This window comes from Falco rusticolus, chromosome 6, assembly GCF_015220075.1.
Source record: "Falco rusticolus isolate bFalRus1 chromosome 6, bFalRus1.pri, whole genome shotgun sequence".
Classification (NCBI taxonomy): domain Eukaryota; kingdom Metazoa; phylum Chordata; class Aves; order Falconiformes; family Falconidae; genus Falco; species Falco rusticolus.
Genome location: NC_051192.1, coordinates 10,688,870 through 10,710,030, shown reverse-complemented (window position 1 = coordinate 10,710,030; position 21,161 = coordinate 10,688,870). Strand labels below are relative to the sequence as shown.

Below are 21,161 nucleotides of genomic sequence, written 5' to 3'. Positions count from 1 at the left end.
CGTGCGCCGGGCTGGGAGGGGCAGCGCGCATGCGCCGTGGGCCCCGCCGGCCGTTCGGGCGGGTTTAGGGCCTGGCCGCCGGGGCGGGCCCGCAGCGGCGCTGCGCGGGATGGCGGCGGCGGAGGAGGAGGACTTCGTGCTGGCGCTCCAGCTCCAGGCGCTGTGGGAAGCGGAGGATAAGGAGGAGGCGGCGGCTTCTGCGTGCCCCGAGGCCTCGCCGGACCCTTCGCTCCTCCGCCCGCTGTCGGTGGTGGACGAGGCCTGGGAGCTGCTGGACCCCAGCCCCGACGTGCACGGCCTCTTCCTGCAGTTCAACGAGACGCTCTTCTGGGGGCGCCTGGCGGCCGTCGAGGTGTCGTGGAGCCCGCGCATGACCCTGTACGCTACCGGGGCGGGGAGCGGCGCCGGGTGGGCTCGCAGGGCAGCCCTGCGCGGGGGAGCGGGCCGGGGGGCGGCCTCCCTGCGGGCGTGACCCGGCCGGGGCGGGGGGCGGCAGGGGAGCGGGGGTGGCCCGGCCCGGCCCAGCTGGAGCCGGGAGGCGCCGGGAGCGGGGGGGGCGGCGGGTTTCAGGAGCCGCCTGGCGCTGAGCGGCCCCCGGTGCTGGGCCAGAGCTGCGGGACAGGCTGTGAGCCGTCCCATAAGCAGCAACTGGGTCCATCGTCCAGCGGGTTTCGGGGAGGGGGAGGAAAGTCTGTCATTTGTCCCTCGGGGCTGCTCCCAGCTCTGGCTTCGTAGCGCGGGATAGCAGTGGCACAGCTTCTCTTCCAGATATCTGGATGTCCTGCTTTTCTGACATAGTTCATACCCCAGGTCGTGGGTTGATCACTGTCACTGTGTTGCCCTTCGTTTGTCGCCCTCGGCAGCCGTAAATGGCTTTTTGCATGATGCAGGCAAAACTGGAGAGATGTTGGCTTGGAATAAGTAACTTGGTCTTGAACTGTGTCTGTCGAACCTTAAAAGAACACACTCATAGTGCTGTCGTTTTTCTTGTTCTTGGTCTTTATGATAGTTTTGCAGCATGGCAGAGAGGCAGGTATGAAATTACAATGTTATATTAACAAGACTTAGAATAAACCAGGAAGGGGACTATACAGGAAATCTGAGATGAAAGAAAAAAAACAGCTTTGAAGCACAGGCTGCAGTGCTGCCGCACACAGCTGATGCAATTGCTGCCTGCTGGAGTCCTGCCCCCCTCTTGTCCTCCAATGGTTGCAGTGTTCCTGAGGCACTTGAAAATATTTGGATACTGAACTGGTAGAGGACTAATTCGGTAACCAAAAAAACCCAAAACAACATAACTGCTTTCTGCTGGATTAGCATGCAGAAGTGATGATATGTGAAGGTTTAGTAAGAGCCAGAAGTTGGGGGTAGGGTGAGGAGTGAAATTGCAGCAACCAGTGGTTAAGTTGGTGTTAGCTGTTGTGAATCTCCAGCCTCTGTTTTACGTATTGTGTGCTCCATCAGGAGTTCTAATGAAAACAGTCCTCTGCCTCCTAAACAAATCAGCTTGGAACAGTCCACTGTGATTTATTTTTTTTCATTTTTTTCCCCCCAGGATTGCTATTTTTGAATTAAGTGATTGCAAGAAATTGAATAAATCATAGTTTCACTTTTGCTAATCCTGTTGAGTTTTTCAAGTAACTGCTCAAAGTGTTCTTTCATGTGAGTTACTGAGCGTGTGTTGGAAAGGGATGGTGGTTTAACTTCAATTTTCAACTTTCTTCATGTACTACGGAAGTAGCTTTTCATACTTGTTTTTTCCTGTGTCTCTTTCAGTTGTGCTGGAGTGTGTAGATATGAAGGAAAAGGTGGAATGTGTTCCATTCGTCTAAGTGAGCCACTCCTAAAGTTAAGGCCGAGGAAGGATCTCGTTGAGGTATTTGAAGACTGTTCGTGAATCTCCACATAAAATGTATTGCATCTACCCTACCACTTTGTACAAACATTTTACATTTCATAGTGGGATTCTTGTAAAATAGCTTGTAAAACAGCTTGTAAAATAGCAGTAGCTTTATTATTACATTTGTGTTGCTTGTGTTGCAGTATCATGGTAATATTTGGTTTATGTTTCCAAATGGGCAACTCTGAGTAGGAGTCTAAAGTAATTTGTTTATTTTACTGACTTTATAAAGAAAAAACCCAACTTTTTTATTCCTAAATTATCCTCTTAATATTAAGCCAAACATTTGCTGAAATCAGAAAATGGCTGTAGTTTCATCTTCTAGGTCAAAAGGCCAACAACAGAAAATAAGAATATAGGATATGACAATAAACATAACTTTGTGCCTCTGTTGGGGCTGCTGCTTTGAGTTGGCTTAACATTTGGATTTTCTTAATGAACAAAATGTTGTACAGTTTCAACTTTCCCACAAGTGTCTTCCACCCCCCCCAGTGGCAGAGGGGATGGTCTCTTCAAAGGTCTGACTCTAAGTTTGAGGATTATTTCTCCTTTTTGGATTGTCATTGTAATATTCTCCAGCATGGTTTGCTGGTATGGGAATAGAGGTAATTTGATTTGACAGGTAGAATAAGTATTATGTTTTTATGACCCAGACTGAACATACGAATGCCTGAAGATAAGATCAGTACCCAGATAAATGCAGAGGAGTGAAATACTCCCAGCTTAATCTTGAAACTGTATGTAATGCTTTTCAGTAAATAGGTAATGATTTGCATCGTTTCAGACGCTGTTGCATGAAATGATCCATGCCCTGCTTTTTGTTACTAATAATGACAAAGATCGTGAATCTCACGGACCAGAGTTCTGCAAACACATGCGTCGCATTAATCGCTTGACTGGAGCCAATGTCACAGTAAGCATAATCCACTTAACCTAATTTAATAAAGATTTCTTCCTGATCTTTTTTTTAGTATGCCTGGTGTGGTGTGAGTAATAAACTTACTCCTGTTGGACACTCCACAGTTGGTACCAATACAAATTTGCATCCAAGTGTATGCCAGTGCCATGGTTAATTTTGTTGGGGATGGTGGTGCAAACAGGTTGAGGAAGATGTGGTGAATTGTTAAGTCATACAGTTTTCAAGTATATTCTCTGTAACTACTTTCCTTTAAACTTTTGTTTGAATTTGAAACATCTTAAGGACAGAATAGCTCCGTGTTCAGAATAATATTTGGGAGCAGTCTCTTTTAGTTAAGATTTATGGGAGTAGAGGCTAATGGGTTGACGATATGATGTATCTGATACCATCAACTGAGATAATAACTGGAGGGAGATTACAATACCGGTATTTACAATGCATTCTAAACAGTATGTCATTTGGGGTGAAAGTGTAGAGAGATTTTGAAAGTGATTTTATTGCAGTTCAAACAAGATAAGCCATATTCCTACACATCCTGTCTTTTTTTAAGGCTTTATTTTAATGGTAGCTAAACGTTGATCAAGTTATACCCAGATTCAGCTCTTTTAACTGGTAATGTAAAAATCACAGCAGTAATGGAAGGAATTAAATGGTAATACATTTAAAAAAAAAATAAATCGTAGAGCTATTCACATAAAATTAGAAACTTTCTGAATTACTGCATGTTTGTTTTTTTTTTTTAAACCTAGATTTACCATACTTTTCACGATGAGGTGGATTTGTACCGCCAGCACTGGTGGCGATGCAATGGCCCCTGTCAAAACAGAAAACCGTACTTTGGATATGTGAAACGTTCAACAAATAGAGCACCCTCGGCACGAGACTTTTGGTGGGTTAAGCATCAAGAGACGTGTGGAGGTACGTTCACAAAAGTAAAGGAGCCAGAGAACTTCTCAAAGAAATCCAAGGAGCAAACTGGGGCAGCAAAACTTCCGAAGTCCAAGTCAACTAACAAAGGTATGTAAAATAATTCTTTTTTTCTTTTCCAAACACTTCCTTGAACAAATACAGATCAACCACTAAGCTTTGCTTAGCCATTACTGTGATGTAGGCAAAGAACAGGGCCCATTTGTATTTGTGCATTTCTAGGCTTCTTCTCAATTGTTTGCAAAAAGTTTAGTTTGCTGCACTACTTCCAAGCAGCAGATTTTTCAGGTGAAGTACGTAAATACTAAGCCCTTGATTTATCTATGAAAAACTTACTAACTTTTCTTATTTTCTTCTCTCATTTTGCAGGCAAGACCCCAATTCGTGATACACAAGATCTGATGCCTTTTAGTGGAAAGGGTTATCGGCTTGGGGGAGACGGTGAACTCTCAGAAAAAAGCATAGATTTCAGCAGCAATGTTAGTTCACAGCATCGTTCAGCAGTAAGGACGATACCAATCCCTAAAAACGAGATAAAATTTGAAAAATCACCCCGTAATGGCATCTTCTTTCCACTTTACACTGATGACGCCTGTGAGAAAATCAACTTAGCCTCAAAGCATGAGTTTCCCAAACCCTCTGTCGCTAATGCAAAAGCTTACAAGAATGTTAGTGGATCGCCTGTTAAAATTGCTCATGTTGTGGAAGAAAAATCAAACCAACGTTCTGCAAATGGCAAGAGGGTTATGCCTTTTTCTAACAGGCCATCGAAACAAATTTGTCTTGAGCAGACAGCAACAGCTCAGGTTGTACCTGAGAAAAAACGCTCAGAATGTACTAATGCACTACAGCAATGGCCAAAAATGGAAGACAAAACTGCCTTTGAAAACTATTTCATTAAAAAAGGGAGTACTGATGTCACCTTAAGTGTAAATGCTCCTGTGAAAACCAAAGCTGCATCTACAGTGTCCTCTGCAAGTTCCAGCACTGCTGTAAGGCAGAATGAAAAAGTCAGTTGTCCTGTTTGCCAGACTGAGGTTTTCGAGTCTGAAATAAATGAACACCTTGATTCTTGTCTTGCATAAAAACTTTCAGAAAGCTGTCTCAAAAAGATGAACCAGGGCTGAAAACATGGCTTGAAAACTGCTTTGCTTAAGGTTTGCAAACTGGAATTTAAAATACTGTCAGCACGCTGAACATCAAGTTGTGTGGAGTTATGCATCAGTGCTGACTGGGAAGCTAGCTGCTACTTGTGTTCCAAAGAATCAAATACTCAAGTTTTAGTTGGTGGATGGTTGTGCCAACATTGTTGCTGCATTATCTGGGTAATAAGAAGGTGGATACTTGCTGAACTGTGTAGTTTTGAGGCAGTTCTTAAAACTAAGACATTTTTAATCCTGCTAATTTGTCTTTGTTTTCAGGACCCCTTTGTGTTGTGGTTTTTTTTTTAAGTGTCTTTGACAATTCTTAAAGTTAACCACCTATAATAGATAAGAATTCTTCTGTTTACTGCAGTGTAATTAAGTGGCATGTATTTTTAGAATAGTAAATATTTTGCATAAGCCACAATTACACTCGGGTGGTTCTTCTCACCTGTGACCTTTTTGAAAAGATGGATGAGTGAGAATCTCCAATACGAGTTTTTGTCAAAAATGGGAGACGGACAGTCATCAAAAACATAGCAAAGCATCCGTTTAGGATTAATGGGTAGATTGTTGCAGGAAGAGAGAAAATCCGGAAGGGTGATGAAGTGCTAGGAAATGAAGCGTAAGATGCTTGGCAGATGAGAAGGCTGTACACTTAAGGGCTCAATTAAAAAAAATAAATCATTTTGAGGAGTTTTTTTCAAAAAGGATTTAGAAATTAGGTACACTGTTAAAAGTTGGAGTGGTCAACTGGAAGCTGATGAACTTCCGTTTCGTGTGTCTTTTTGGTCCAGGGTCCCAGCTGGGTTCTCTACCCGCTTTTTTTGATGGCTTGCACAAACTGTTGAAAGTTCTCTTGTTTTCTAGCGTATAGGTATTATGTGCCTACGAGTAACTGACCCCCATATCCTGACACTAGTAAGTAAAAGTTGTGAGGAGTATTGGTAGCAATACTGGTAAAGACTGTTCTTGGCCATGTCATAAAAGCCTTTGTGATTTTTTCACTTGATGCTGTTTTAACCTGTAAAGCACTGGAAGTTTAAATTGACGTTAGCTGACAGCCTTTATTTGGCTTCTTCTGGAAGCCAGCCAGCTCGGTGGTTAGTATCCAGCAAGCTGCTCAGTTGAGTGCTAAAAACCATTATGCTGTGAAACGTTATTCTGTATAAACCTTCTGAAATGTTAACAATTCTCTAGTTGCACTGAAAGTATTAACTGGTTAAACAGTTAACAGCTTGTTTCCGTACTTGTAAAACTAATCATAAGTATTTTTGTTACCAGAAAATATAAATTCCAATATTGTTGCTACAACTGAAAATGGCTGTATTAGCCTGGGATGCACATGTATTTGCCTCTGTATAATCCGTTAATTGCTGCTTCCTTTTAAAATTGGGAAATAAACTGCTGTGCAAATTTGGCAAATGATACACCAGTGTTTAAAAAGAGTTAAGGTGTTTTGTGAACACTGATGCTACAGATAATTAATGTTTGTTCTTGTATATTCTGAATAAATTGGTACTTAACTGCTTAATGAAAATTTAAAATTATAAGTTTAAATTTTCACATGGCAGTTGTCACTGTCTTGTGTTACTCACCAGTGGGCTCACCTGTATATCTAATAAGTCTGGTTTAATAGATCCTTCCTTTATTAACAATGTTCCTTCTTAGATTTCCCTGTAAAAACAGGTGTTGGTTGACTGCGTCAACCTCTGCCTTCTCCATCATATTTTTAGTAGTTTCACTTTTGTTGCATTTCTGTGGAAGACTTTACAAGTACTGATTCTAAAACTTAATTTGACAAGTTAATTTTCCATACTTCCTTCTAAAAATGGCAGTATCTGGCAATGTTCCCAGTGAAACATGACATTTACAAGGACGGTGTGACTCGGAGGTATTTGTACTGTCATATGTTTTTAAGATGAGGACTGGATTCACATCATGAATGGTCTCACATTGTGAAGCAATTTTTTGAGAGCTATTTCCTTTACTATTGTTCTCATCAGTTTCCTCACTTGTCTTTCCCACTGTAACCAATAAGAGTAATGGAGAAGGGAGGATTGTGGGTATTGTTAAATGAATTATTTTTTTTTTTCCTAATGTCTTCTTTTACATCAATAGTGTTCATTTGAACAACAAATAGAAAACAAATGGGGGAATTGACCTGTAGAATTCAGTGAATAGTACAGCCTGTCAGGGCAGGCAGGTCGGGGAACTTAAGCTATAGGCAAGTCCTGTCTCAAATATACAAATGGCCTAAAATAGATCTGTTTCCAAAACAATTGAGCAGTTCTGGACCAGCTGTGGAAAAACATCACCTCTGCCCATGCGTGTTTTTACAATGAAGTAGTATGGTGCCAAGATCTATTTTATACAGAGATAAATGTGACAAAGAGCAGGGTGGACAGGCTTTGCGGTTGTTACCTATTGCAGGCTATTATTAACAGGTCATGGCCTTGTTTTTTGAGGTATGTTACTGTGAATGCTGTTTCTGTAAGTTTTTGTTCTTGAATACAGTGTCCTTCCCACAGTTACAACAATGACTACCAGTATATTTTTAAAATGGACCAGTACATTTGGGTGAAAGGTGAGAAATTTTGTCTTCTCTGTCAGTTGACTTTGTCCTGAGTGAGTTTAGGTACTGTCTGTGACAACACAAACAGACGTGATTCACTGATCTGTGAAATAAGTTGCCTGATCGAGAACGTAAGAAACAGGATAATATACCTCATTTCTGAGACAAATGGGATATGGGCAAGGTCAAATGTGCGCGTGCTGTTTGTGACCAGATTGTTGTGCAAACTGAGGGCAAAACCAATCCCATCCTGTGGTGACCTACTGGAATTGCTCAGAATGATTCGGATGATATTTAGGTAGTTTAACCTATAGAAGTGAGGGTTACTTGGCTGTTTCATCATTATAATAAAAGGCTGCTCTTTGATTGCCTTGAAACTGTTATCAGGCAAGGAATCTTGAAGATAAACATTTCCATAAAGGAAAAAAAAAAACAACTTGAAAATATTTATCTAAGAAGGTTTTGTAATACTTGATGAGTTCTGATGAAAGAGTGGAAAGTAGAGTTTTCCTTTGGGCTAAGAAAAATGAGTTTGTCTTGCAAGAAGATACGTAGTAGCAGTGTGCTTTATAACATGTTTTAAAAGTGATAATGTGCATTCCTTTACCATCTCCAGTAGTCCAACCACTGTTTGTTTTCACTTTGGGATATCTAGGTCGTGTGGGAAATGTATTCTTACAGCAAGTCCAACCCTAATGCCTGTGCCTAAGCTGAGAGCAGGCTATTTATGTCTCCGTGGAAGTACATTACTGAGGCAGGGCAGGTGCTGCTGCTCGGACTGTAGGAATTAGTTACCTGAGCCGCCTTTCTAGGAACGTTTCGCAAGAGAACAACTACATGTTCATTTGGAACAGGCTGTTCTATCTGCCACTGGATCGGTGTTAGTAATAAAGCATACGAGGTAATAATATTTCATGAAATCAAAGGCTAGAGAGGGCTTAGTTGTAACTGGGTAACTCGTGAATAATTCCTGAAATGCAAAGTAGCTGTTGAAGCTTCTCTTGCTGCAGCAGTAGGATGTGCTATGGAGTAAATGGCTTGTAAGGGTTTACTTCTTCCTCGTGTTCTTCTAGAGTCCCTCGGTTCTGTGGTATTTTCCGTGCACACAGCATCCCTATACATCCTTAAAGTAAAGCAAGTTCCACTGTACTGAAGGGTAACAGCGAGAAAGAAGGAAGGGTGAGTTTCTGAGAAAAGGTGAGACGGACATCTCTTCTGAAGCAGCTGGAGCAATTCGTGGCGATGATGGGATGGTGCAGACTGCTCTGGCTGGAGAATGCCAGGAAACTGCCCCTACAGCTGTTTGCTTCAGCACTGCTCGATCCGCTTGGCCTCGAACGCGGTGTCTGTGCATCAGCTGTCGCATTTCGCCACCTTGAATGGAAAGGCCACTAAAAGTTCCCACCTTCTGTGGTTACATCTGACCTCTCTTCCCCTACGAGCATGTGATTGTTGCTGCCAGACCCAGCCGTGACAGCAGTGAGACAGCCACTCTCCAGCGCCTGCGCCTTACCTGCTCACCAGCATCCGTGAATTTCACACTCCAAACTAAAATACCCAAGTTCTTACTTGCATCTGGATTATTGCCGCTGTTGGAGTCTTGAGTTTAAAGAAACAACTGTTCGCATATGACCATAAAGACTCTACGTTAAATTACCCTTCAAATGTGGTTTATGGGTACAGAGGCCGTGAAAGAGGTTTGTGTTTCGGTATGCGTGAAAATACACTCTGTGCGTTCTCCTGTACTTGTGTATATGGAAAAAAAAATACCAAGGCACCAGGCGGGGTGGAGCTTTGGGATTCTCCCACAGGCCATTAGGTGGCAATGCTTGCACTTAAGGAATACTTATTTCTTCCTCTTCCCAACCTGTGCAGGGAAGGAACAGAAAGTCCAGAATTAGCCGGCTGGTATCCCCCCCAGGGCCGCGCTCCGGGCTGAAGGTGGATCAGCGGGAACACTGATGGACCACAGGCAGGGTAAAGGAGGGGGAGTGGAGGGGTGCGGGGGCAGGGCTGCCACTAGCTGGGATGCAAAGTCAGTTTACAAGGAACTAACGGGGTTTTCTGTGTTTCTTTCAGCTTTGCGGCAAGAGGGACTTAGAAGAGGCGGCAGTAGTTCCTTTTTCTAGACCAAGGCTCAGTGAATAACCCAAAAGGTATCATTTTGTCATCTACACCTACCGCACCGCTTGCATCCATTGTGTGAAAAATTGTTTTTCTGTCACTGCTTGGCATCAGCCCAGCTCTGCAAGAGAGGCAGGACAGAGCTGTAGGAAGTCAGAGTGGGCTGTAAACCGCAAAACTTCACTCCTGCGCCTCGGCTAAGCTGGGGAGCGGGAGCGGTGTGAGAGGCCGAGGGATGGATAGCTGCTCTCGGTGTGACAGCTAAAAGGGAGATGGCCATGGCCTTAATCCCTCCGTTCCCTTTTAGCTGCTGCCAGGCCAGGCTGCTTTAAGACTGGATTAAGAAGGTGCAGCACCTTGGCCTGAATAGCTCGCCCTGTCTCAGGCCCATCCATCCCCTATCGTTTGCATCGCTGCATCTGCTCTTTTGGCTTAATAAATCTTAGACCTGACGTCTCATAAACCGCATAACAATGTTTGGAGGAGCAAAAACCAACAAGCCAAATATTTGGCTCCCCTATTGCTTAATTTAGAAGTGGCAAATACTTTATCTTTTTCTTTAAATGACATCAACCTTTGGACCATAATTTCTGTGTTGGCTGCAAGTGCTTTCCCTTCAGGGAGCTGTCACTGGTTGCACAGAAGGTCTGGGGTGAGCTGTGGGCTAGAGCTCAGTGAAGTCCCCGTGTCTGAGCTGTAGGAATCTGGTTTAGTTGGGGTTTGTAATTCTAGTAGCTTCATTTGGCAACTTACTGACGGGAGGAACAGCCATGGAGCCTCTCTGCTCTTACTCTGCTTCCTCCCCACGGCTTTGCTCCCCTGCCTTTGCCTTCCCACTGACCACCCTGGTCTCTCCCCAGAGGCATCCCAGTAATTACCTGCTTTCTTCCCAGGAGGCTCCGCTCGGTGGGTGTGCTGCCACCCATTTGTAAGTGGGTTTTGATTGACCAGGAGAGCGTGTGTTGCGTTTTGAGAAAGGCATGAAGCAAAAAAAGCCAGGCACATGCTTTCTGGGGGGGAGGTGCCCACCTGCAGACGCTGGTGCAGCCCCTGCAGCACTTGCCCACAGCCAGTGCACGGTGAGACGCAGGCTGCCCTGAGGAAGCACTGGCCGCTTTGTTCAAGGGCAGCACTTCTCAGAAGCAAGAAATAATTCAACCAGAGCAGTTTGGTTTTTTTACCAATTCAAATGCCCCTTCGTTTTGAGCACTGCATACCAAGTCCAGTGGTTTTGGCCTGTTTAACGTGTAACCCAGCACACACTTTCTATTTTACAGGCATTACTCCCAAGACCCAGGGGCTGTGCTATCCATAGAGCACAGCACATCTTACACTGGCTGTTTTTCAACCAACAGCAAGGCGAACTTCCTGATGTGACAGAACCACGCAATTTGGTACAGGCTGCTCCAGATAACGCAGTGGTAGAAGGATACGATACAAAATCAGGGCTGTTCTGGCAGATGGCAAACAAACGCATCCAAAGGGAAGAGTCATCCTGAGGATAAACACCCCAGGGACTTCAGAGAAGATGGCACCTGCACCAGGTGGGGTATGGAAAGCTGCGAGTAAGGGACTTCAGTCTTAAATCTGCTGTCTTCTGCAGGATATGTTGCTAAGAATCGAGTTATTCCTTTGATTTGCATTTAGCAATACCTCTAAGAAATAACTTCATTACAGTGAGGGTGGTCGAACACAGGAACAGGTTGCCTGGAGATGTTGTGGAGCCTCCATCCTTGAAGACACTCAAACCCCAAAGGTCCTGGGCAGCCAGCTCTGGGTGACCTTGCTCAAGGGCAGGGAAGCTGGACCAGACCACCTCCGGGAACCCCTTCCCACCACCATGGGTTTCTGCCTAACAACCCCACGAACACATCAGGACAGAGTGAAATTACAGCAGAGGGCAGTTAAGATCCATCTGCCTCCCCTTGCGCTGGCCCAGCCCAGGAGTGCTCGCACCACCTCTTACCATCAACTTATTTCCAGCTGTGCATTTCTTCCTCACCCTGGAAGGTTTGGCAAGGGCAGCTCTCATCACTGCCACCACCCAGACCGTGTCCTTGAGGGGTGTGTTCCCCATCCCATGCATCAGAGACTGGGGGACTTCGGGCAGGAGCTAGGGCCATGCTACAGTACAAAGGGAGAAGACAGGCAGGAGGATGTCCTGCCACGATGGCCGGAGGAGCAGGTAGCTGGGTCACCACCTCCTCCAGCCTGCCCTGGAAAGGCAGGTTTTAACTGCTGCTTCCTTGCCAAGCCACAGTGGGGGCAGGGGGGGTCGGGATTATCAGCCCTGCAGATGGCATGAATTAAAGCTCAGACGTAATTAACTCTGAATGTACCTACAAGAAACCTAGAAGGCAGGAAAAGCATCTGATGACAGGAAAGGGGAGGTATTTCAGGCACTGCAAAACCCTAAGAGACTACTCAAGCTAGCTGGCAACGTTTCCCAGGGGATCTGGCAGAGTTAAGGGGACACGACCTAAGAGGTGTTCCTGCTAACGTCTGGGCTGGTGCTCGGGTCTCGAAATTTGTTAAGCCAACTCAAAGCAGCAGCCTTGCTGGAGGCACAGGAAGCAACATGAAGTTATCTTTGTCATCATATCCTATATCCTTATTTTCTGCTGTTGAAATCTGGCGGTTTTGCCAAAGCAGACACCCATCTCAAGTGGTGCCACACCTGTGGAGCTGTTTGCAAGGCACTATGGACACAAGCGTCCCCTGAAGGAATGAGACCTCAGTTTGGAGGAAAACACTGACAAGTTGCCTTGATGCAGCCTTCCTCTTAATCCCTTTACAGGCCCCAGGGCTGTTCCCTTTCCCACGTCCCTCCTGCAGCGGGGCACCCCCGCAGCACAGCACCGCTCTGCACCCTCAGCACCAGAGCCACGCATTGGGTCACAGCCAGCCCGTGCCCACCCTGCAGCAGGTCCTGAGGGCAACACTGCCTTAACTTCTTCAGGGAGAGGGGTTGGAGGCCTCTGCTGTTGGACAAGCATCCTCACCCAGCTCCGAGTTGTTAAATGACGGGTCCGGCCCAGCCCCGAGCGTATTTTCACCTGTGGCTGTGGATTTGTGTCAAAGTGATACCATTTTCAGGAGACTGACAAGGAGGTGTCGTGTTTGTGAATCCTGCACTGGTTTCCAGTCTCCTTGCATCTTTCCCTTTTCTTTCTTCAACAGAAAAACTACCCAAGCCTGGCATGAAGCTGCTCCTGGGTGGTGCCAGCGTGGTTAGTTACACTGACTCGGGGCCAGCTGAAGGGCACGTCCCATGAGCTGCCACGGTTCAGCTGTGTCATGTATAATCCCGTCACCCCTGCCAAAAGAGGAGGAGCACCCTCAGCAATTCAAGATCAGTTTGCTTCCCTGAGACAGTCAGCAGCTTGTCACACTGAGCTTCTGCCAAGCAGCACCAGCTCAGGGCAGGCGGCAGCAGCCAGAGGCCACCACGCTGGCCATGGCTTGCTTGGCTGCTCCCCTCCAGGCATTTCTTGCAACTCTCAGCCAAGGGCTCAGGTAGCAGCATTCCACCTGGAAAGGCAGGCACCGGGCTGCTGCCAGCCTTTGCCTCGGAGCAAGAATTCCAAACATTTTCTTGAGCCAAGTATTTTATAATTTAATCCAATGCTCACACCAGGGTATAGCACCAAAGTGGGCTGACAGCACTGGGGGAGCCAAGGCAGCCTGGCAGGGCACGAACGCGTGGGGTTAGCAAGGGGCAGGAGAGGAACAGGAATGGCAGGGGAAGTGTCAGGCAGGGCAGTAGCAGAGCTGTCTCTCTCAGTGCATTCTCGCACAAGGAAAAGAGAAAATTTGCAAACCCATGGCAAGCCCTGGAGGTGTACCCAACCACCTCTCACCTCACCTGCTCCATCCCTGCACTGGTAGATGTTTAATCATACATAAACCTGCCTCCCGAGCATCTAAACAAGAGCTTACACCATCGTACTCAACAGCAAAAAAAGCCTCCCAACCAACCAAAACACACATCCTTTGATAGCTACGAGTTCAAATAACTTCTTTGTGCAGCACAACATCCTCCACCTAAAATAGAGCGATTTGTCTCTTTGTCATCTCCGGGACACCAACGACGTTTTTCTGCCCGGACAGACGTCTTATCCTGGTGATGGCACCAGGGGGACCCAGCCACTCGCCCTTGCTCTCCGCTGGCCCTGGAAGCAGGCTGGCAGCACTCCCGCATCCCTGTGCCTGCAGTGCTCCCGCATCCCTGCCTCTCCCACAACAAGGACCACACAGCACCCCCTGCATCCTACTGTTTTCCTGGCTTCAGAAGCCTAATTTTTACCGTAAAATAAATACATGCTCTCCCTGGTTATGTCATTATAACCATGCAGTGTTATGCAAAGTTGCAGCAACTGTTAACTACACGCATTTCCTATTTGTGCTATTTTAAAGGTGTTTTTTTTTAAAAAAAAACACCTAAACTTGTCATAGTGCAGGTGGGGAAAAATAAAAGTAAGCAAAGTAGTTCAGAAGTTGCTACCTACATCCCATTGAAAAGTTTAACATATAACAAAAATTTAGGACCACAGAGTTAACACAGCTTTTGCTTGTTCATTAAAATATGACTGCAGAACACATGCCCCGCACCATATCACTTACTGTTATGTCGTGGCTGGGGAAGGGGAAGCGAAGGGAAAATAAAAATGCCCAGTGTGACAGCTCAAACCTTGCTCTTTGCTTCAGGAACATCATCAACTGGACTCTAATCTCAGAAAACAGATTCTGTTATTACCCATGGTCCTGATTGCCAAACATTAGTGTTCACAGTCACATTTTCCTTAGAGAAATATTTTCTCATTGATGTCCAAAGAGGCTGCCAAGTGCTCAAATAAAAAAAGAGTTCTTCTGAAATATCTTTCAGTTCCAGTAACTGAATGCTGCACTCACCAACAGCCAAGACTCTCCTTTTCAGGTTTAGGGGTGGTGGTAGCTAGTTTGTTGCTAGCTAGTGGTTTGGTGGGTTTTTTTGACACGTTCATTCCCATCATCACTGTATGGAAAAACTTTCCAAGATTGCAACAGCAATTAATCAAGCTCCAAAATTCTAGTTTCCTTGTTCTAACAACACTGCACCAGCTACTAAAAAGAAAATTAACTCTATCCCAGATGAAACCAGGACAGAGCTGCAACCATGTCTTCTGCTATAATGCAATCTTTATTAATAGCTTTATAAATCTTGCTTACATACAATAATGTAAGCAGGATACCTGCCTTAAGATAGTTCTGCTCGTTTCTTTGCTTGACTTTTTGTTTGACCCTTGCTTTCTTCAGGCAGTGAAATACTAGCTCACAACCCAATACAGTATTTAGATACTAAGCTTCCTGATTGGGAGTAGGAGTCAAATCTCTGCGTTTTAGTTATTCCAGTTTCTTCTTTTATTTAAAAGCAAAAATAAAATTGAACCACACCAGTCCTTCAAATGAGCCCAGGTCAGGAACCGGTTCCACCCTAGCAAACCACACTGACAGGCCCACAAGGAGCACTGGATCCACACGGCAAATATTTATAGAGATGAAATTTTACTTCCCATCTCCAACAGCATTTGAAAGAAATAATGGGTTTCTGGTTTAGACACTGCCCTGAAATAGCCTGTCAGCTGTGTGTGACACTGACAGGTTGTTGGTCCATCCATGTGCTTTACATCCCTCCCCACCCTGATGCCAGGCATGCCCTGCAAACTTTTAGCCATGTGAAGGTGCTGGTACTGGGTTTATAGGCTAAAAGAGCCAGTCACCTTTTCCAGCATTTATCACCATGTTATATGTAAGGTAGTTACAGTAAATTCCCCAGAAGAACCCATAAACCATTGCCAAGATAAGTTTAATCCCAAGCTGCATATTTATTAAGAAGGGGGGAAAAAATCCCCAAAGTCCAACAAATTACAGCTGGAAGACAGACAAGGAAACCAACTCCTCGTTGAAGCAAAAAGTTAGGAACGTCTCATCTTCAGAGGTAAAAATAGGCTATTTTGCAACACGCATCCATGAAGAGAAAGGATGGGCAGGATGCATCAACTGTCTTTCCTGAGGCAAACACATTGTGTATTCTTCCTCCTCACACTTTGTGTTCCCCCCCAAAGCAGACACCTACAGTGGATTTTTACTTGGCACATCCTGTGTGTCTTATACACACCCCATACGTGTTTTATCTTGGTCTCTTGGCCATCAGCCTCTTCCCATCCTACTTCACCGCTTCTGTTCAACTCCTCCCTGTCCTGCTAAGGACTTGAGTCTATCCCCACTGGGTTGGTGTCTTGCATCTCATCTGCCCTGCCCTTTCAGTTTTAGGGCCAACTCAGGCCCTGGCTCATCCGTTTGGAAGCTGTGGGCTTTCCCCTCCCCATTTCGGAAAGGGATAAATGTGCTGTATATTCACTCAACTTCGAAGATTTGGGGAAAAGATTGATGGCACTAAGTGGTAGCAAAAGTCAAGAGAGCAAATTCGCTGGAACTGGTTTTGTCTGGCAGGACAGAGGACCTTGAACCTGCTTCTGTCAGCTGCTGTCCACACCCACCAGACAGGGTCAGGCGACTTGGATTTAACAGACGTTCCAAAGTGAACACAGCTCCTGCAGCAGTGTAACAGCACAAACAGACTTCAATGCATTTGCAGTAATTGCTTTACATTCAAGCTTTACTTTACATTCACAGAAAAGCTGGGTATTTTGTATGAAAGCTGATGATGGGAGACCCAAGTTTCTGCAGCTCCATACACCACCACCACATCAATTAAAAAAAAAAAAAAAAAAAAAAAAGCTGATGACATCCAAATCCAGTTAAGTCCCATGAACTTCTTCAAAGTCTTTGCTGCTCGGTACTCATAAATTCCCACTAGGTATTTGCAAGCATGTGCAGCTGTGTATCTGCATGCCTGCAGGCAGGGTACACACGCTAGGCTTCCAGGGTTTCGAGACTCTAAGCTTGCTATTGTCACAGCACATTTTTTTTTTTCCTCCCCTCCTCTTTAAAGCATTCAGCAAGCACAGAAATGGTACTTTCCAGTCTGATTATACTTAGCAGGATGACTTAGCAATGTGATCTTTCCACTCCTGACCTTCAAATGGTCAGCACAACCAGATGTTTTATTTAAGACAGAGGCTGTCAGCCAGCTTCCCCTCAGATTTGCAAGCCTCTTTCTTTCGAGAAACACCCAAGACAGACTTCATCTTTCCCTGGTGCAGTATTTGCCTTTACTATGCAAAACAATCCCCCTGCATATCACGCTCAACAATGTGATAATTAAAAAAAAAAAACAAAAAAAAATCAGGTCTACACAGGAGGGTTACAAGTGCTAGAAAGGCTGCTTCCTTGTTCCATGTAAAACAAAGACAGGGAAGAGGCTATTTCAAGAGAACACGTAAGAAGCAGGGAAAAAGCCTCAAAGCACTTTGGGATCAGCTCAGTGCTGCTGCACTTAGGTTTCAGCCTCACACAGTGGCAAGAACCATCACCTCAGAGCAGAACTGAGCACGACAAGTACCCAAGCTCCATGAAAGGTGCACTAAGGCTGGCAGACTAATCCGGAGATCCAGGTAATTCCTCCTGAACCAGCACAAGACAGCAAGCAACGCAGCAGGAGCTTCACAAGAGTTATAGCAATGACAGGAGCACAGCCAGCCAGATGTTCCCTTGATAACCATACAGTCATTACCAAGCTCATCAAAAAGATTATGGAAATTGTGTGGCACCTTGTATGGGTTGGCATCTGTAGACTCTACCATTTTTCTGCCATCTTCAAAGGGCTCATAATTCATTGGGACCCATGTAAAACTGAAGAGCTACTGTTAGACTTTACAAATTCTGTTTGAAAAAGACTTTCATTTTCCACCTCACATACCTGTCACAGTGGTGAAAAAACCAGAGCTGCCTCTATGTCCATCATCACTCTTCAGCCAGCCTAAACTTGGTGATGTTTTTGAGGGAGAAAGTAATCAGGAAAATGATCACACCCAGGCAACTGTAGGGAGTCTCAATTTAAAAAAAAAAAAAAGACACAAAAAAGCCCAAAACCAAACCCAAACCAGATCCTACTCAGAGCAGAAATAGCTCTGATAAAAAAAAAACCCAAATCCAAAAAAATCCACCCCACCCACACAAACCACATGCCCCTTTTATCAGGGGGCATTTATAAATTAGTTGGCTACAGAGCAGTTTTAAAAGTTACAAAGATTACAAACAACCACATCGTTTTCAAGAACCTTTATACATCATCTTTTTTAATTAGATTAGCTTTACAAGCAACTTGAGAGCTCTTTCATAATGAACACTGCTTTTCAAATTACACAACTTTATAGGCAACCTGTAAACGAATCCTGAATTTCTTTGCCTGCTATAGATAAAGGTCTCATATTTCACAGCCAGCTAACATCATGAATAAAAATAGCATTATGAAGCTTTATCTTTAACCAGGACTAGACACACACAGATCATAAGACAGTTTAAAAAATAGTTTTAAAACAAGGACCTGCTTGGTGATGCTCAAGACTGAATATTCAACTGATGTGAAATGAATGGTTCCTAAAGGACATGGAAGAAATGGCTGACCTGATTTGTTGACCCTATTGTAATGACTTACATGGAGTGAAAAAATAAGCACTTTTTAAACCTGTCTGGCAAGCACAAACCTACAGTGTGATTAGAATTTGATACGCCGTGGAACTGCAAAAGTTTGAATTACACAGGGGCTAAGATGAGTTTAAAGGCTTATGCTTACACTTCTAGAACAAAACCAACCAAACCTCCGTTAAAGCAGTACTAAAGAAGATGAAGTAGAAGAGGTGGCTTTTTTGCTTGTTTCACTGGTAGCCTAAATGCACTGCAGACCAGACAGTAATGAAGATTTGCACTCCTTGGCCAGGTTGGCAGAGGCACTTACAGTAAAGGTATCCTGTCTGTTTTTCTGGGAAGAAAAGAGGAAAGAGGAAGAGAACTGTAAAGGGCAAGAACTTAGTAAAAAAAAAAAGGAAAAGCAAAATCAAAACAAAACTGGGAATTCTGTTGGTTCTCCTAAATGATATACCAATACTGAATTTTTCCCTCTTCTGTCAGTTTGTTACTAAACAATTAGCTTTTTCATGTTTTACATGAACAATAGTAATCTTTTTAATAAAAAATTACTGAGCTTTCCATAGAAAAGGTCTCTAATTGAATACAAACTATACAGATGTTAAAATTGTCACAAGTTGTAATACATACAGAAATATTTCTGTACACTCACATTGTTTTGGCTAAGTAAGGAAGTAAGGGACAGATAGAAAACTGCAGCAGGGAAGCTGATCAACACTCAAACTCCTGTAAATATGAACATAGTTTGCTTTTGTTTTCTTAAGCTTTTAAAGCTCAGGGAAAAAAAAAAAAAAAAGAAGAAGAAAAAAATCACTGTCCAAAACATCAATTTCTTAAAAATAAGAATATCAAAGTTTCTGCACATCTCACTTTTATTCTGTGATGTCCCCTCTCCGTGATAAAATGAAAACAATGTAAAAGAAAGTAAATGATTTCTTACTAAATATATACCTCAGTACTGATCAAAGGGCAGTGCCTCTTTGGGGAAATCCTTCAGCACAGTGAAAACCTAAAGATGTGTTGCACAAGGAGCCTACAGTGATGCACTTCAGCTTCAGTGTGCTGACCATCTCCTTGATACTATATAACAGATCAAGGCGTCAACTTACAGACTGCATGGGACATCAACATTTGAAAATAATAAAAAAAAAGTTAATTTTAGATATTCTATTAACTTACACACAAAGGAAAGGGGGGTGGCAAGTATTCTTTAGAAAAGGGAGAATGCTCAAAAATTTCTGTCAAGTACGTAAGGAGGTTCTGGGTACCTCTAATAGCCTAGGAAAGCCCTTGTATATTCTTGTAACTTGATGGTATTTACCAGGTCCCCAAAGCCAATGATAGCAACCGATAGTGTCAAGTTCACTTAGTGCCAGTCACTTAAAAAAAACAAACAAAAAAAACAAACAGACAAAAAACCCCTAAAACAAAAAACCAAACAAAGAAAAAAACCAAAGAAGAGACAGAAACTTCCCCTCTGTGGACTCAACATACAAAACCACAAATGAATGTTACTAATAGCGAGATACTGATTTGCTTCTGTTAATAAGGTTCAAGAGGACATAGTCAAAAAAACAATACAGCAGCAATCTTTAAAAGTTAAGATTAGTGTGAGATATGATATAAAACAATCAGGTCTTTAGCTGGTAATTAAAGTGCTCCTTTTCTGACTTAAGGTGTAAAGAAATTAAAGTGATTATCAGTTACTGGCAACCCTTACTTTAAATTAGGTCTTTCATGGCAGAGGAGAACAGTATGAACAGTTTTACAAAAATAGATCCATGTTATTTTGGAGAATACTGTAAATTTTTTTCTTTTTTCTTTTTTTTTTCAGTTTTTCTTTTTTTTTTTTTTTTTTTTTTAAGACTCAATTTTGATAAACTGTACCTGGTCATACAAAAATTACCCAAAATTCAAACTTTTACCATATAAAAAAAGGGAGAGATGAACTGGATTCAGCTGGATGACAGGTCTGGCAAAATATAAGGATGGGCAAATTCTATGTAGGGCACTTATTTATGTCCAGATGCATATGCTGTTTCTTACTGATTGCTTATCTTCTTCACATAAGCAGTCACAGGCCTGGAGTCACAATCACATAGTACAATGCTTCAGCAGTCAAAGAACCTTCTATTTGATGCAACATTGAAACACTGTTTGCTTCTTTATTAAAATGTTGGTTTGTTGTTGATTTTCCTTTATCTTGTTATTCACATTCAAAAGTTAATAGATAGCATCAAGATTTATCAGGGAGAACAGCAAGGGGAGTTGCTTATAAAGGCTTATAAAACGTTTTTCCCAACTGAGTCAGAAGGTTTATTAAGTTCAACCCTCACACCTTTTTCACCTGCAGAAATACGAAAAGGAAGTCAGAATTATTTTTCAGTATTTATCAAAGTACAATCCACAGAATTGCTATGCTGCTTTTCAGATTAGTTCTAAGAGAGTACTTCAGAGATTGTCTAGTACGTATGATCTAGCAGTATAGATATTTTTGTATGCATGCTCTGTATCCTGTGCTGAGTAAGATTAACGAGCTGTGGTTAGTGATCATCTGCAAAAACAGGCATGTATTTGGCTGCCCAAGTAGATGACCGCATGCTTCACATCACGCGTGCAGTTCTGAAGCTCATCATCTCAGCCTTTATAAAGGTAAGCTTTAAGAATGATCAACTGAGAATCTGAGAATATTGCCCATTATGCTGTATCGGAATATCCAGAATTTCTGGGTATTTACCTCTGTAAAGAAACTCTGAGGGAGTTTTAAAATGCAACATTCCATTTGACTCACTGCTAAAAAGTAAACAAAGCCACCAACCAACCTCTTCTATCCTTTTTTCTAAAAATTTACCTACATAACCTCAGGAACCCTCGAATAAAAGTTTGACCATCAAAATATTAACAGATGTGGTACCTCATATTCAAGACAAATTCACACATACTCTGCATGGCTTTAGTTAGACTGACACTGAGCAAAAAATTAAT

At 43.4% G+C, this 21,161-nt stretch overlaps 2 protein-coding genes across 5 annotated transcripts in view; one reads left to right on the top strand and one right to left on the bottom strand.

The window, feature by feature from the left end:
- The first annotated feature begins 42 nt into the window (after window positions 1-42).
- SPRTN (SprT-like N-terminal domain) lies at window positions 43-18,560 on the top strand. 2 transcript variants are annotated; one of them, XM_037393233.1, is made up of 7 exons: window positions 43-378; window positions 1,777-1,876; window positions 2,872-2,922; window positions 3,569-3,836; window positions 4,116-9,440; window positions 9,543-9,619; window positions 10,865-18,560. In XM_037393233.1, exons 1-5 carry the CDS (start codon window positions 110-112, stop codon window positions 4,829-4,831), a joined length of 1,404 nt encoding a protein of 467 aa, XP_037249130.1. In that variant the 5' UTR covers window positions 43-109; the 3' UTR covers window positions 4,832-9,440; window positions 9,543-9,619; window positions 10,865-18,560. The 2 variants fall into 2 exon arrangements, with proteins under 2 accessions (XP_037249130.1, XP_037249129.1); XM_037393232.1 differs by lacking the exon at window positions 2,872-2,922 and adding an exon at window positions 2,685-2,813 and having other exon boundaries at window positions 44-378.
- EGLN1 (egl-9 family hypoxia inducible factor 1) overlaps window positions 17,799-21,161 on the bottom strand; it is a 35,299-nt gene continuing 31,936 nt past the window's right edge. Inside the window, exon 5 of one of the 3 annotated variants that reach the window (XM_037393235.1) lies at window positions 17,799-18,510. In XM_037393235.1, the coding sequence (XP_037249132.1) occupies window positions 18,407-18,510 (104 nt within the window). In that variant the 3' untranslated portion in view covers window positions 17,799-18,406. Of the gene's footprint in view, window positions 20,524-21,161 lie in introns of all 3 variants that reach the window. The other 2 variants (XM_037393236.1, XM_037393237.1) reach the window with 2 other exon arrangements.